This window comes from Crassostrea angulata, chromosome 6, assembly GCF_025612915.1.
Source record: "Crassostrea angulata isolate pt1a10 chromosome 6, ASM2561291v2, whole genome shotgun sequence".
In the NCBI taxonomy this organism is placed as follows: domain Eukaryota; kingdom Metazoa; phylum Mollusca; class Bivalvia; order Ostreida; family Ostreidae; genus Magallana; species Magallana angulata.
The window spans coordinates 46,283,652-46,300,798 of NC_069116.1; the positions used below are offsets into that span (position 1 = coordinate 46,283,652).

Sequence of the window (17,147 nt, forward strand, 5' to 3'; positions counted from 1 at the left end):
AATAAAAACAAGAGGCTCATGGGCCTTATTCATCTCCAAAGTAACTGCAGTGTGGCTTTTGATATGTGTATTCATGTGCATTATAATTACAGGGCTAATAATGAAATCATATTTAATATCAAGGATTGTTAAATCCAATAAACCTCTGAAATTCTCAAAATTATTTAAAAATTGTTGCTAACATACAGTGACAAAACTATATTTTATCACGGGAAAAGTAATCACGGTGCCTATATTCTATTTTGAAAGATGGAGTATTGTACAGGGTGATCAAGGATCCAAAACTTGGAGAACTTACACAGATTCTATTACCAGAGTGTTTAAAGGAATTTGTTTTACAGAGTCTTCATGATGAACTAGGACACCAAGGTATTGAAAGAACTTTTAATTCCATTCGAATGAGATGTTACTGGCACAAAATGTTTGCAGAAATAAAGAACTATTGTAAGCAGTGTAATCGTTGTGCTGTTTCAAAGATTCCTCCTCCAAAAGTGCACACCAACATGGGACACTTAACAGCATCTGAACCATTAGAATGTGTAGCAATAGACTTTTCTATGTTGGAGAAAGCCCAAGGACTGGAGAATGTGTTAGTGATAACAGATATATTCACTAAATGGACGATCGCTGTACCAACAAGAGATCAGACGGCGCAGACTGTGGCTAAAGTTTTAGTGAATGAACTGTTCTTCAAATTCGGTGTGTGTAAGCGTATCCATTCAGACCAGGGGAAATGTTTTGAAGCGGAAATAATAAAACAACTATGTAATCTCTACAAGGTGAAGAAGACGAGAACAACGCCTTACCATCCCCAAGGCAATGGCCAGTGCGAGCGTTTCAATAGGACCCTGCATGACTTACTACGATCGTTATCACCTGCTAGGAAAAGAAAGTGGCCGGAATATATAAGAAAACTTGTGTTTTCTTACAACGTAACACCTCACGCATCTACGGGATACTCACCTTATTTCCTCATGTTTGGAAGACATCCCAACTTACCTATTGATTTCATGCTTGGAAGAAATACTACTCAGTTCAACGATGTCAATATCGACCGGTGGATAGAACTGCATTCCGAAAAGTTGGCGTTTGCGTATAACAAGGCAAAAGAGGAAATCAACAGAAACGCAGACGACCGTAGGAGAAGACACGACACCGGGAGAAGCGAAGAAGAAATGGAAATCGGTGATAGAGTGTATGTCAGAAAAAGGGGAGTCAAAGGTCGTGACAAGATCCAAGATAAATGGAAGCCGGAAGTTTACGTCATAACTGACAAACCGTTCCATTCAGTGTACACAGTTAAAGCGGAAAATGGTGATTCTGGGAAAAGAACTGTGAACAGAGCCGAAATAAAACCGGTTATTTAGTCAAGCGTGTGTTTGTGAATACAACAGTGTTCAATTGATGCCGAGTTCTTATTTATTCGATTGTATATATCTATGTGTATTTATTTGATACTTATATTAAATTGTGTAATCTGAGGACAGATTAATAAAGTTCTGGGGGAGTATGTGATAGTAGAGTAATATGTCTATGTGTATTTATTCGTTTTGTATTTTCTATTTTTCGTTTTGTTCAATAGAATCTTAAAATTATATCAGCCAAAGTTTAACTGCGCAAGTAAATTGAGTTCTTCCTATCTGTAATTTCATTGGTTCATAATATTAACCAATTATTTTGAAGCTAGGTGTATAAATAAGTTACCTATAATTCTAATTAAGTTAGAGCAGTATACAGTTTCAAGAAAATACCATCCGGTTGATATCTGTTGCATCTTATGGTATGTAAATTTCATATTAACTTATGTTTTACTTATCAGTGTAAATGTTTAGTCTCTGGTTTTATTTTAATTGCATTGTCAATACTAAAGTGTATTTTTGTAATTAAAGTTATAATACTTAAATTGTGTCTGTAAAGTTCAAAGGTTAACTTTCTTTACAGTACGCACTGTAATTGATTTTTTATGAAACGTATAATGTATTTGTGGTAACTTATAGCTAATGTATTTTCTTTCATTTTGTCAGTTTTCTCATATTATGTATTATTTTGTAGGTCAATGCCTCTATATATATTCAAAAATAAAAAGTCATCAGATACACAGTACACCATCTTCGTTTTGCTTGACTGCTCGGTTACAAAAAGAGTAGGTCAAGAGCTTGTTTAATGCTGTTTTTGGAGAGACTGTAGGCATTCTAGATATATTTCATTAGTCAAAAATGGACAAAACTCTGATATTAGTTACTTTTATCCTTCATATTTAATAAAAAATGATTGTTTAAAACATGATTTTTTTATTGTGTTTACAAAGAAATTAAGCCTCTAGTAGGTACACCCTATGAAACAAAGATATTGTTATGAAGCATCATTAAAAGAGTTTATATCTTGAATTTCAGACACCTTTCATTTACTTGATCTTGACCTTAAGTTGATCTGTTTAGTTTATTGTTGAGCATGGATACGTTTGTGATCGGACATCAAAGGAATTGTATGAATCATGAAAAGTAATATCACGCCCGTTTCTTATTTATAATTTTGTCTATATTTGTATGTGTCGAATCGTTTGATTATTGAATTCTTCTGCCTTTTAACGACTGAAGTCTTCAAATGAATCAGTAAATATTATTTGTGTAGTAATTTATCGCTGTATGAAGTCATTAAAAAGACAACAACAAAAACGGACCTGCTCAAGAATGTGTACTTTATAATTAAATTCTACGGATTAAATTCTTATCACAATAATGTTTTATGTGCAATACAAGTTTTGTTCCACCTTAACGCACGGTTTTTTTTTTCAAATTTGGTTGTGACTGGCAAAGATCGATCCTTTCATATTGGAGTTCCAAATGAAAATGAATGAAAAGACTGAACAATAAGTAAACGCTGAACGAACGGTGAACGCACAGTGTGAGCGAACGGAGCGGAGCGGAGAACACAAGTGAAAGCCAATGAACGCACCAAAAAATGAAAAAAAAGAATGTTTCAGGGACTGTTCCCTATATAATTTTTTAGAGCCCTACCCTAACACCAGAATCCTCTGACCCCGGGGCCAGAAATTTCATAATTTTGGAAGAAGCACTCTTCCTCATCATAACTATGTACATAATTTATCTGATTAATACACCGGTACAGAGGAAAAGATTTTCAAAGAACTACCGCAATCATATAGAGCCCCACCCTAACACAAGAATCCATGGCCCAGGGGCCATGAATTTCACAATTTTAGAAGAAGCATTCTTCCTCATCATGACTTTGTACTTAGTTCATGGGCTTAATATATGGGAGCAGAGAAGATTTTCAAAGATTTTATGCATTTCCTCTATATATTCATTAGAGCCCCATCCTTATACAAGAACCCTTAACCAAGGGGCCATGAATTTCACAATTTTAGAAGAGGCATTTTTACTCAACATAACTATGTATTTAGTTCATCTGTTTAATATCTAGGAGCAAACGAGAATATTTTTGAAGAATTTTAAATGCATTTTCTCTATATAATCATTAGAGTCCCATCCTAACAAGAACCCCTGAACCAGGGGCCATGAAACTCAAAATTTTAAAGGAGGCATTCTTCCTTATCATAACAATGTACTTAGTTCATTGGCTAAATACCCAAGAGCATAGGAGAGGATTTTAAAAGAATTAGTGCATTTTCACTGTATAGTCATTAGAGCCCCACCCTTGTGCCAGAACCCCACACCAAGGGGCCATGGATTTCACAATTTTGGTAGAGAGCTCAATGCTTATTACAATCATGCCAGCACTTTGACTGCTTGATGTTCAAAGATAATGAAAGATTGCATTAATTTTGATGGTTTTAGCCCCAACCCTAAGGTCCCAGAGGAGCAGGGGTAATGATTTTCACAATTTAAACTCCCTTTCACCAATAGATGCCATTTGCCAAATTTGATTGAAATTGGTTCAGTGGTTCAAAAGTTTACAACTGAAGAACAACAACAGACAACAAGAGGCCCATGGGCCACATCGCTCACCTGAACAGCAGTTCCTTGTAACATTACATTTCGTAGCATATGCTTTTTCTATTTTAAACATTGAACCCCTTTCTGGGGACCCAGTAATGGTCCGAGGTTTATGGTTGGCTTGAACAACATAAATAGTAACATAGGAATGAAAATGTGTAGCACTGCGGTGGGACCGCACGTACACAACCTGAAAAACTGAACGTAGAAGAGTTCCACTTCAAGAGGAATAACTCTCAGACTGTACAGAACATTAAGAAAGATAACTCTTGGTTCCACTACATTAGAGTTTACACAATTTGAGGATCCTTGCATAGTAATCTCACAAACTGTAGCATTATAGTTCTCGAGAAGAACTTTTTAAAAACATTTTCAATATATCTTTCTATGTTAAACTTTGAACCCCTTTTGGGGCCACAGTATTAGTCCAGTGCTAAAGTTTTAATTATTTGGAATCTACATTATTTAAGGATGCTTGCATAGTTATCTCACAAGCTGAAGCATTATAGTTCCCTAGAAAAAGATTTTTCAACATTTTCCCTCTATATTTCTATGCTAAACTTTGAACACCTCTTGGGGCCCCAGTATTAGATTGAGGTCACGGCTTTTATAATTTCGAATCTACACTATTTGAGGGTGCTTACGTAGTTATCTGACAAATTGATGCATTGTAGTTCTCGAAAAGAAGATTTTTAAACATTTTCCATATATACCGGTACTTCTACATTTAACTTTAAACCCATCTTGGGTCCCTAGTATTAGTCTAGGGGTCACTATTTTAAAACTGTCGAACCTTCATTATCCAAGGTTGTATGCATGATAGTAATCTCACAAATTGAAGCATTGTAGTTCTCGAGAAGAAGATTTTTTAACCTGTTACCTTTATATTTCTATAATAAACTTTGACCCCATCTTGGGGCCCCATTATTGGTCCGGGGGTCACGATTTTACGAATTAGGAATCTACATAAGCGAAGGATGCATGCATAGATATTCCACTAACTAAAACATTGTAGTTCTTGAGAAGAAAATTTTTAAACTTTTCCTTTGTTTTTTAAAATGTTTAAATTTTGAACCCCTCTTGGTGCCCATCAATTGTCCGGGAGTTACAATTTTTTGAATCTACATTATTAAAGGATGTACATGTATGCATAGTAATATCCCAAACAGTTGCACGATGGTTCTTGAGAAGATTTTAAAACATTTTCCTATATATGTTAAAATCTAAACCCCTCCTGGGGCCCCACTTTTGTTCGGGGGTCACGATTTTTACAATCTTCACTATATATACAACCTTCTGTGTATGTATTGGCATTTTTGGTGAAGTGGTTCTTGAGAAGAAAATTTTTAAACATTTTTCATATGTAGTTCTATGTTAAATTTTGATCCCCGCCTGGGGCCCCAGTTTTGGTCCGAAGGTCACGATTTTTACAATTTAGAATCTTCATTATACATACAAGCTTTTGTGTAAATATTGGCATTTCTGGTGCAGTGGTTCTTGAGAAGAAGATTTTTTAAACATTTTCCTATGTATTTCTATGTTAAACTTTGAACCCCGCCTGGGGCCCCAGTTTTGGTCCGAGGGTCACGATTTTTACAATTTAGAATCTTCACTATATATACAAGCTTTTGTGTAAATATTGGCATTTCTGGTGCAGTGGTTCTTGAGAAGAAGATTTTTTAAACATTTTCCTATGTATTTCTATGTTAAACTTTGAACCCCGCCTGGGGCCCCAGTTTTGGTCCGAGGGTCACGATTTTTACAATTTAGAATCTTCACTATGTATACAAGCTTTTGTGTAAATATTGGCATTTCTGGTGCAGTGGTTCTTGAGAAGAAGATTTTTTAAACATTTTCCTATGTATTTCTATGTTAAACTTTGAACCCCGCCTGGGGCCCCAGTTTTGGTCCGAGGGTCACGATTTTTACAATTTAGAATCTTCACTATGTATACAAGCTTTTGTGTAAATATTGGCATTTCTGGTGCAGTGGTTCTTGAGAAGAAGATTTTTTAAACATTTTCCTATGTATTTCTATATATGTTAAACTTTGAACCCCGCCTGGGGCCCCAGTTTTGGTCCGAGGGTCACGATTTTTACAATTTAGAATCTTCACTATATATACAAGCTTTTGTGTAAATATTGGCATTTCTGGTGCAGTGGTTCTTGAGAAGAAGATTTTTTAAACATTTTCCTATGTATTTATATGTTAAACTTTGAACCCCGCCTGGGGCCCCAGTTTTGGTCCGAGGGTCACGATTTTTACAATTTAGAATCTTCACTATATATACAAGCTTTTGTGTAAATATTGGCATTTCTGGTGCAGTGGTTCTTGAGAAGAAGATTTTTAAAGACATGCACCCTATACTCACTGTTTCGCAATTATCTCCCTTTTGAAAAGGGCTGTGCCCTTTATTTTAACAATTTATAATCCCCTTTCCATAAGGATGCTTTGTACCAAATTTGGTTAAATTTGGCCCAGTGGTTTTTGAGAAGAAGTTGAAAATGTGAAAAGTTTACAGACGGACGGACAGACGGACGGACGGACGGACGGACGGACGACGGACAACGGTGATCAGAAAAGCTCACTTGAACCTTCGGTTCAGGTGAGCTAAAAACAGATAGCAATAGGTTACCTGAGTAACTTAATTAGGTGACCGAAAAATAGTATACCTTAATCATCTCATGTTTATACCAATTTAGTGCTGCTCTGATGCCCCTTTGTCTATGAACTGCTGCCATTGCCTGAAAAAAATATTACAAGTCAATTATCACTTTCAGGGTGCACATCAATATTTTTTTGCAAATTTAATTTATATATACAAATGCATAAAACATAAACAACTATTAAAGCAGTATCATGTAACAATCAACATCTGATAATAATAAAGGCAAAACAATATGTAATTAGCAATTTTATGCATGATTTGTATATCAACTATGCTATTATAAAAAAGCTATTCGTTGGCGATTTTTTGAAAACGGAGGAAAAAGTATGAATTTAATGTTTACTTATTGTAGCAATCTCGAAGTTCTCCCGTATGTCCCTTTTTGGACTTCTGGTTTATATACTTATAGTTTACAAATGCAAAATACAGAATATTAAATTGACCCTTGTATCTAATTTATCTTTGGAATTAGATGCTTCAAGCTATGATATACAAAATCGTAAGCAACAACTTCTTTCTATTTCTTACTGTTTTCGAGATATTCGGCTTCAAACTTTGAAAAAGGGGGATGAAAAAAGTAAAAATAAACAACAAATTTTGGAATGAAGCATGATAGATGTTAAAATTGTCACAATCGTCATATATTTTAAGTTTTGTTTAAAACTTCCGGTTTATAAGCTGATAAAAAATTGTCTATGGGAGTTTTAATGTTAAACTAAATTCACGCATGTCAAATTTTCTCAAACAGTTTTTAAGCAAAATTTTTTTTATTTCATATTCATATTATGGAACTTAATGCACAGACTGGAAAAGGTTCTGAAAACAAAATTCCGGAAAATGAGGGGTTCTGAGGGGTTAATATTCAAAACAGCCCTTTAGCTGTAACTTTTTAATTTAAATTTTCATTTGATTCTTAAAATCTTTTCGGTTTATAGTTCAGAGCAAAGAGTACAATTTCAAAATTATGGGCCACTTTTTGACTCCTTATAGGGGTTTTAAGGGCCTAAATATTAGAATTTTAATAAAGTTTTTTTTGAAAGATTTATCTCACTTTGCTTAAAGAATGTAGAGCAAATTAAAATACTCTACTCATTCCAAGTGTTGTGTCAGAGAAATAAAGAACTCCTCTAATTTTTTTGAAAATGCTACTTTTTGAGTTCTGGAGTTATCTTTCTTCTCTTTTTTGACATTTGCTACAAGTTTGTATTCAGGCAAGTGGATATACATGTACCAAGGCGTTGAAGAATTTGGGGGGGGGGGGGTATGATTTTATTCTGATATTTACAATGACAAAGAAAAAAATAGGATGTCAAAAAGCCCTCAATTTTTGTTGAAGACAAAAATTTCTAGTTTTATTTGTTTTCATAATGATTTAGTTTTCATTACATAAGAGTTGTGTTCGGTGGATATTTTGATATGTTAGGTATTCTGTATGTTTTTTCAAAAATTACATTCTTTGCTTATATATGGACACAAACTGCAATAAAAATTTATGAAACATGAAATTATTTTTCTTTGCAAAAAATAAACAAATAACGACAATTCTTTTAAAAAATCTAGAGTTATCTGTAAGTGTTGTTTCTTTTTTCCTATTTTTTTCAAAATGTATCAGCACTGGAAATGGTGCATGTCCAATTTCCTCCATTAAAAAGAATTAGATGACTGTTAATATCTTTAACAGGTATTTATAACACTGTAGAAGCCAATGATATTTACTTACCTCTAATGCTGTCTCTGGAGAAGGACATTTTTCTTCATTAAAATAGCTGACGAAAGCCTTTAGAAAATGTAATAAAGCAGATTTAAGCTTTAAGATTTTAAAAATAAAAGAGGCGCAGGGGCAAATCACTTAATAATAGGCAGCCATAACTATGATCAAATCAGCATAACATTATCAAATTCAAAATACTTGACAATTTAATACTGTAGAACTTGCTAATTTGAACCTTTTAGCCACTTTGTTCTTAAGCCGTTATCTGAGTCAGAGAAGATTTTTGCATACCCTCTCCCTTTTTTGTGGCCTCTATCTAATCAGGGGGGGGGGGGGGGGTTTATGATTTAAACAAACTACAATTTGCACAACCTGAAGATGACTCCACCGTCTATTTTCTATAAATAACAACTGCTCTATTTTTTAAAACTGTAAATGCTAATATGAGTACACAAACCAATTTCTATTCTTTAAATTCCAGTTTTTCGAAGTAAACTGTTAATGCATGAGGACATTTGCATCCTTAACAAACATGACTTGAATCAAACAAAACTCCACATGTCACGCAGCCATAACCATTTTGAATTATTGGTATACTGAGCCCGATTTTTTTCCGAATTTTTTTCCCCCACACATTTAAAAAAAAACCAAAAGGAATGAGAATCTAAAAAATAATTTTATGTGGCCTGAGACAAGGAAGCTTTGCGTCAAATTTTAGCTTTTAATTATTTCCATTACTACAAGACATGACACAGACCGGAATTAAGAATTTTAAAACAATGACCTTATACTTCCTATATTGACCTTAGGTCAAGGTAATGACACACCCTCAGGTTATAAGCAATCTTTATGTGAATTAGGAACTTCCAATATTTGTCCATAAGAAAGATATGGACCGGACATGAATTTTGCACTTTTCTGCCAGTAACCTTGACCTTTCCCAAATGACCTTGGGTCAAAGTCATGTCACACCCTTAGGTCATAAGCAATCTTTGTGTGAAGTAAGAACATTTAATGCTTCTCCATAAGAAAGAAATGAACCGGACACGAATTTTGCACTGTGCACGTGAGCATTGACAAGTTAATAAATCTCTGTTAAACCCCATGATGATGAAGAGATATATATATATATATATATATATATATATATATATATATATATATATATATATAAATATTAAAGTGATCTGGATAGACCTTCGTTGGGGAGGTAACTGTACACGAGCACTTGTGCCTCAGCTTGTTAAAAGCACCGAATGTTTTAGTCCAAAGATCACACTTGTGTTTCTTTTAAAGTTTATTTACAAGCGCCCGTTTGAACACCGAGATTGGATCAGCTATTGGCAGCTGCAGCCAATCATAAAACGGGTCACAGAGTTCAACTTTCCTAATTGAGATCTGCAAAAGGTTTACGGAAAGTGGAGTGGACCGAAAACCCTAGGCAAGCGAAGATGAAGACAAACCAGTTTCAGCTGAAAGTATAAGAAACAACGTACCTTCATATACATCATCAAGTCTTCTCCTTTCAACTCCCGGCCGTTCATTTTTTTTGTCACAAGCATATTTCTTGAGAATATATACTGAACCAACAGCTCCACATATTCCACAAAGTCATCATCCATTTCTATAGGGTACGTATTTAAAACAAAAGAATCCCAATAATATACTTTTATAAAATATTCATATAATCCTTTAGTTATAATTATTTCAAACATTGCAACATCTGATCTTTCCTTACATGTATACAAATAATACAATATAATGTATACTTATTGAAAATATTCTCCTGTCAGCCCTATGCGATATAAACTGAATTTACAGAAAAGTTCATAACAATTAGACATCGAGCGATATGTTAACAATATAATCATTCATCACATGATTTTTTTTCTTTGATCTTGTTTCTGTGATATTTTCTATAAGATATAAGAAATCACTACATCATCAGGCCTTTTTTTATATCGTTTCCCCTATTAGCCCTCAGTCACTGTATATAAGCCCTCGAGCCAAACGGCTCTTGGGCTGATATATATAGAATATATCACACTGTTGTTTTGATCTCGGCCCCGGTATCAGCCCGAGCGGTTGGTATCGGCCCAAGCCCATACCTAGGGTTGATACCAGAGCCGAGATCAAAACAACAGTGAGATGTTGTTTATATCATACATCTAAAATAAAAGACTGTTATTCAAATTCAAATTCCAAATAAGGAATATAATTTATCATGAAGAAGCTATAGATTTTTTTCGAATTTACAAAACTTGTTCCTTTTTTTTCTTTTTATATGGTAAGAACTGTAACAGTTGTTGGACTTTGTTGACAAACCATCGTTGTTTGAAATACAGTAGAGGGGAGTCTATCGTCTGAGAATCAGATGAAGCACTATCTTCTAGAATTCAAAATTATCGAGAGAGAAACTAATCCATCCTACACAACTTCTTAATGAGTCAAATTCTTTCACTTGGATTTCGTAAGTTTCCTGTCAAATTCCATTCATAAAAATCTATACCGTTATAGCAAGTTGTTTGAGAACGTTCATAAGCGCATCCAATACTTTAAGTTCATATTTACCACTTAATTTTTAAAATCTAAACTCTGGTTTTCTAAGATTAAGTCTTGTTCCATCCTTCTCTATACCCTCCATAATTTTTAAAATGTTAAGTGATATTAAATAAAGCATGCTATTGTTCTAAATACACAACCGTTGTCAGGTTACCTTACCTTACTTGGATACATATCACTCTTTGGCGCTATTATTGAATTATTATTTTTCAATTTTAAGCAATAAAAAAAAAATATTCAGACGTGAAAGGAGATGCTTAATATTATTTATTTGTTATTCTATTGTTATTTCACAAACTAGTCTTTATTTAAAGCAGAGATATTTGGGATTAGCGATTTTAAATTTGAGGGCAATACACCCCCTTGACGACGGGCTGAGGCAGAGAAATATCAGCACCGAGGGCAATACAGCCCTAGCTTTTGGTTGCTGTCTCACGTAGTCCAAAACACGTGTATCAGGGCTGATACACTACTAGGTATATGATATACAGCAACCTCGGGTTATTATAGGATGCAATATAAAAAAGGGCCACGTAATAATCTATATATTATATACCTTGCGTCAGAAGCATGATTTTCATGATATGTAGATTTTGTATTTATACGATCACCCATTTTATTCTAAATGAAAATTGATCTGTGACAATAGCGAGAAATATATCTTTTGAGGCGACTTGAAACACAGCTTGCATAATAGTTAATTTTATTTTTTTTTAACTTGTGTTAATCCTATTGGAAACAACAATGAAACTTTTAAAATTTTAAAGAATTATTATCATATATTATATAATTAGTAATAAATACAGGGCTTTTGCAAATACAATACAGCTAACTTTTAAAATATCGTATTAGTCTCGTGGGGTGATTCTGCAGGGCTGAATAATTCATGCAGATACAGATGCGTATCGAACCCTCTCGGAACACCTCTAATTTTTTCCACTTGGGAATTAGGTAAAAAGGATCTATGCAAATAACAACTGAATAGGACCAGTATTGGTTTCTATCTAAATTCAAAAAAACATATCAATTTCTGTCTTGATTTTAGGCCATACTCTCAGATTCTAGTTATAGAATCATAAATCATAATGTATAGTGATTGAAAAAAAAGTTTCACAGTCATTGTCTATGCAGTATGAGTTATGAAAAGTTTTATAAAATTTTGATTCAGTTTACATTCTATGATACATGTTCTTTAAATGTGTTTATATATAACCCATGACATATCGAAAGTCTCTCGTGACGGGATTTCAAAAGTCGCAAACCCTCTTGACTCTTTGCTACAAATAATGCAAGTTGCCTTAGTTTTTCCCACAGAAATAACAGGAAGAGTGATGTTTTTGACACAGACAGATTTTTACAAGGCACTTGAACACTATCATCATTCACTGTACATTCAACTGAATTCTTTTCCATATTAAAAGCTGCATCCTTTGTATAAGCGGACAAACCTAATGCCAGCATGGCAAGGAGATGGAAAAATCTAACTGACCCACCAACATTTTTTTCTAATCTATAAACCTTGCTCTTGCATTTTTGGCTTAAAATGTCACCAATGCACATGTTCTTTGCAAAGAATGAACTGCATCTACTTTGCAGTACTTTCCCTCAATTGCACCATTTCATAAAGATGTTCTTTAAAGGCAAATGCGACAGTTTTTGCTCGGTATGATTTAATTTACGTGGTACCTGCCTCAAGTAACACAGAGTGAATGGTTCTTGTTTTCAAACAAAACAAGCTTACACTAGGGTTTAGTTCCAGTTGATTGCTTTTACATGTATTGAAGTGCTTAAGTATATACTTTTTCCATCAATATCTTTAATTCAAAGAGCAAATGTGCATTTAAGGAAGAAGATTGAAGTTTAATATATAAAATGCACAATTCTGCATAAAAAATAAATTGGTGTTACTGATAAAATTCTATCTTAATTTATTCCTTTGAACAATACTTATTGAAATATCAAAGATTTTTTTAGGGGCAGGCCGGTCGTGAAGGATATCAGTAGGCCAAAAAACTATTTTACTGAGAAAATGCTGTTTTAGCCAACTTTGAAGATTAATTTTAAAATTGCAAGAGCAATATGATAGGTTTAGAATGCAAATTCAAAAAATTTAGAAATATGACGATGTACGATAGAAATTAAAATAACAAAAAAAACCTGATTTTCAAAAGTGATTTTTTTCCTGGGAAGTCCATCTCCAAATAGGTAAATTCAATTGTTATTCGCAATAGATCCTTTTAGACAATGATTCATACATCACAAAACAATGTCTGACTTCAGTACATGTAATGCGTTATTACGTCTTCATTGAACAAGATATCTGTGAGCCAATGCTCACTGATACCCCCGCTCTGATGTGAATATGCAAAATAAGCAAAGTCAACATTTAACAGAAAGCTGGCATCCGATTGGTACAGAAATATATCCCACAATATGGCATGCCTAAACAAATAGTGTGTTAAAATTTAAAGCATCTGCGATAAATAGCTGCTGAGAAATCTTTGAGGAAAATTTTTTTGAAAATTTTGGCTAAAATAAACAAAGTACTCATTTAATAGGAAGTTGACGTCCGATTGATACAAAAATATATCCCACAATATGACATGCCTAAACAAATAGTGTGTTAAAATTTGAAGCATCTGCAATAAATAGCTGCTGAGAAATCTTTGAGGAAAATTTGTTTGAAAATTTTGGCTAAAATAAACAAAGTACCCATTTAACAGGAAGTTGTCGTCCGATTGATACAAAAATATATCCCATGATATGGCGTGCCTTCACAAACACTGCGTAAAAATTTCAATCATCTGCGATAAATAGCTGCTGAGAAATCTTTGAGGAAAATTTGTTTGAAAATTTTGGCTAAAAATAAACAAAGTCATTATTTAACAGGAAGTTGTCGTCCGATTGATACAAAAATATATCCCACAATATGGCATGCCAAAACAAATAGTGTGTTAAAATTTCAAGCATCTGGGTTAATAGTTGCTGAGAATTCTTTGACAAAAATTTGTTTGAAAATTTTGGCTAAAAATAAAGTACTCATTAAACAGGAAGTTGACGTCTGATTGGTACAAAAATACATCCCACAATATAGCAAGCCTATACAAATACCGTGTAAAAATTTCAAGCATCTGCGATAAAAAGTTGCTGAGAATTCTTTGACAAAAATTTGTTTGAAAATTTTGGCTAAAAATAAACAAAGTCGTCATTTAAGAGGAAGTTGACGTCTGATTGGTACAAAAATATATCCCACGATATTGCATGCCAATACAAATACTGGGTAAAAATTTCAAGCATCTGCGATAAACAGTTGCTGAGAATTCTTTGACCAAAATTTGTTTGAAAATTTTGGCTAAAAATAAACAGTCATCATTTAACAGGAAGTTGAAGTCTGATTGATACAAAAATATATCCCACGATATGACATGCCTATACAAATATTGTGTAAAAATTTCAAGCATCTGCGATAAATAGTTGCCGAGAAATCTTTGACGAACATTTGTTTGAAAATTTTGGTTAAAAAATAAGCAAAGTCGTCATTTAACAAGAAGTTGATGTCAGATTGGTACAACAAGAAATCTGTGAGCCAATGCTCACTAGTGATACCCCCGCTCTGATGTGAATATGCAAAATAAGCAAAGTCGACATTTAACAGAAAGCTGGCATCCGATTGGTACAGAAATATATCCCACAATATGGCATGCCTAGACAAATAGTGTGTTAAAATTTCAAGCATCTGCGATAAATAGCTGCTGAGAAATCTTTGAGGAAAATTTGTTTGAAAATTTTGGCTAAAATAAACAAAGTACTCATTTAACAGGAAGATGATGTCCGATTGGTACAAAAATATATCCAACAATATGGCATGCCTTAACAAACACTGTGTAAAAATTTCAAGCATCTGCAATAAATAGCTGCTGAGAAATCTTTGACGAAAATTTGTTTGAAAATTTTGGCAAAAAATAAACAAAGTCGTCATTTAACAGGAAGTTGACGTCCGATTGGTACAGAAATATATCCCACAATATGGCATGCCTAAACAAATAGTGTGTTAAAATTTTAAGCATCTGCGATAAATAGTTGCTGAGAATTCTTTGACGAAAATTTGTTTGAAAATTTTTGCTGAAAATAAACAAAGTCGTCATTTAACAGGAAGTTGACGTCTGATTGGTACAAAAATACATCCCACGATATAGCATGCCTATACAAATACTGTGTAAAAATTTCAAGCATCTGCGATAAACAGTTGCTGAGAAATCTTTGACAAAAATTTGTTTGAAAATTTTATTTAAAAAATAAGCAAAGTCGTCATTTAACAGGAAGTTGACGTCCGATTGGTACAAAAATATTTCCAACGATATGGCATGCCTATACAAATACTGTGTAAAAATTTCAAGCATCTGCGATAAACAGTTGCTGAGAAATTTTTGACGAAAATTTGTTTGAAAATTTTGGTTAAAAAATAAGCAACGTCGTCATTTAACAGGAAGTTGACGTCCGATTGGTACAAAAATATATCCCACGATATGGCATGCCTTAACAAACGCTGTGTTAAAATTTCAAGCATCTGCGATAAGTAGTTGCTGAGATAAATGCGACAGAAATTTTTGTTACGGATGGACAGACAGACAGACAGACACACAAGGGTAAAACAGTATACCCCCTCTCCTTCGGAGCGGGGGTATAAAAATATATCCCACGATATGGCATGCCTTAACTTACACCTAGTAAAAATTTCAAGCATCTGCAATAAATAGTTGCTGAGATAAATGCGACAGAAATTTTTGTTACGGACGGACAGACAGACAGACGGACGGACGGACGGACGGACGGACGGACGGACAGACAGACAGACACCCAAGGGTAAAACTGTATACCCCCTCTCCTACAGAGCGGGGGTATAATTAAGGCATAACTATATCTTAGATATGTTATTACTATTAATATGTATATCCGTGTTTTTTTAATGCGTCACAAAATTTGCGAAAATGGGGAAATATGTGTATAGCATTTTTTTTTTGCCTCAGTCGTTTTTGCAAATTTAAAAAGTTTCTTATAGAAAATAATACAGAATACATGTATAATTTATGCGTACTCAATAATTTGCGATAATAAAGAAATTGCGAAAAATAATTACCAGTCATTCAGTAATTATACATACCATTTTCCATATTACACACTGTATCAGCCCTTGACCAATATCAGCCCTTGGGCCTTAATTTGGCCCTCTGGGCGATATTGGTTTCTTGGGCTACATGTATATTGTCCTGGGTGTAATATGGAAAAAGGTATGTATTATTCTCTGTATACAGGGAGAGAATTTTTCAACTGAAATGTTGTTTTCAGTAGATTTATCTGATGATAATATCTTATTTTTTTTCTACAGACATGGCAATAGCACAGAACTTACGTACCTTTTACTTGTCCATCAAACATTTTTTTCGTCACAACAGCTTTGCCGGGGTGTGGTAGGAGAAACCCACACACATCTGGAAAGCATTTTTTAATGGCTCTGCGAATATCTTTTAGTTCTTTTGGTTGCTCTGTTGTTTCCTTAATTATTTATCAAAATATATCTTTAAAATGAGCATTCTTAACAAGAGTTAAAAAACTTCTATGACGTCACCTATTGTATTTAGTCAACGTTTATTTTCACTATTCAACCAGCAGGTGTTGGATATATAAATATCCAACTGATAGGAGTTGGATATTTTTAATATCCAACCGTCAATCAGTTGGATATTCAAATATCCAACAGGGCATTAAACAAAGAAAACTGAAAAAAATGTTGAAACGTGTATTTCCAATATAAATCCAAATTTATAAAACAGAATTTTGTCATCCATAAATGCATATCCGATAAGCCACGAATAAATTTTTTGCAGAAATATCTCCTTTTCTTAATTTTGATAGATTCGGGATCTCATATAAATCACTTTCATAAACTTTTAGACTTCCTCTTTGAAGCTTGAACCATATCACTCCTTCTAGTTTAACAATATAGGAAATATTGTCGCACTATGACTTCATAAGACTCCTATCAAATTTTTTTTAGATAAATCACCGTCTGTTAATTGACGTCAAAATTCTGATTTTTCCTTTCTCCTTGCAAGTTTAAAATATCATAAATTCAAACGGTATCCATGTCTTTCCAGGAATTGTGGATCTCTATATACATTGTTCAAATGTGTACTTTGCGTTAAAAAAATTCATCTTCTAAATCTATGTC

At 33.7% G+C, this 17,147-nt stretch overlaps 1 protein-coding gene across 2 annotated transcripts in view; it reads right to left on the reverse strand.

Annotated features, from left to right (window-relative positions):
• LOC128188362 (atlastin-1-like) overlaps positions 1 to 17,147 on the reverse strand; it is a 48,308-nt gene that overhangs the window by 7,490 nt on the left and 23,671 nt on the right. For both annotated transcript variants that reach the window (XM_052859365.1, XM_052859367.1), the window contains exons 8-11: positions 16,333 to 16,471; positions 9,853 to 9,980; positions 8,366 to 8,422; positions 6,650 to 6,721 (exon numbers count right to left, since the gene is read on the reverse strand). In XM_052859365.1, the coding sequence (XP_052715325.1) occupies positions 6,650 to 6,721; positions 8,366 to 8,422; positions 9,853 to 9,980; positions 16,333 to 16,471 (396 nt within the window). The remainder of the gene's footprint in view (positions 1 to 6,649; positions 6,722 to 8,365; positions 8,423 to 9,852; positions 9,981 to 16,332; positions 16,472 to 17,147) is intronic.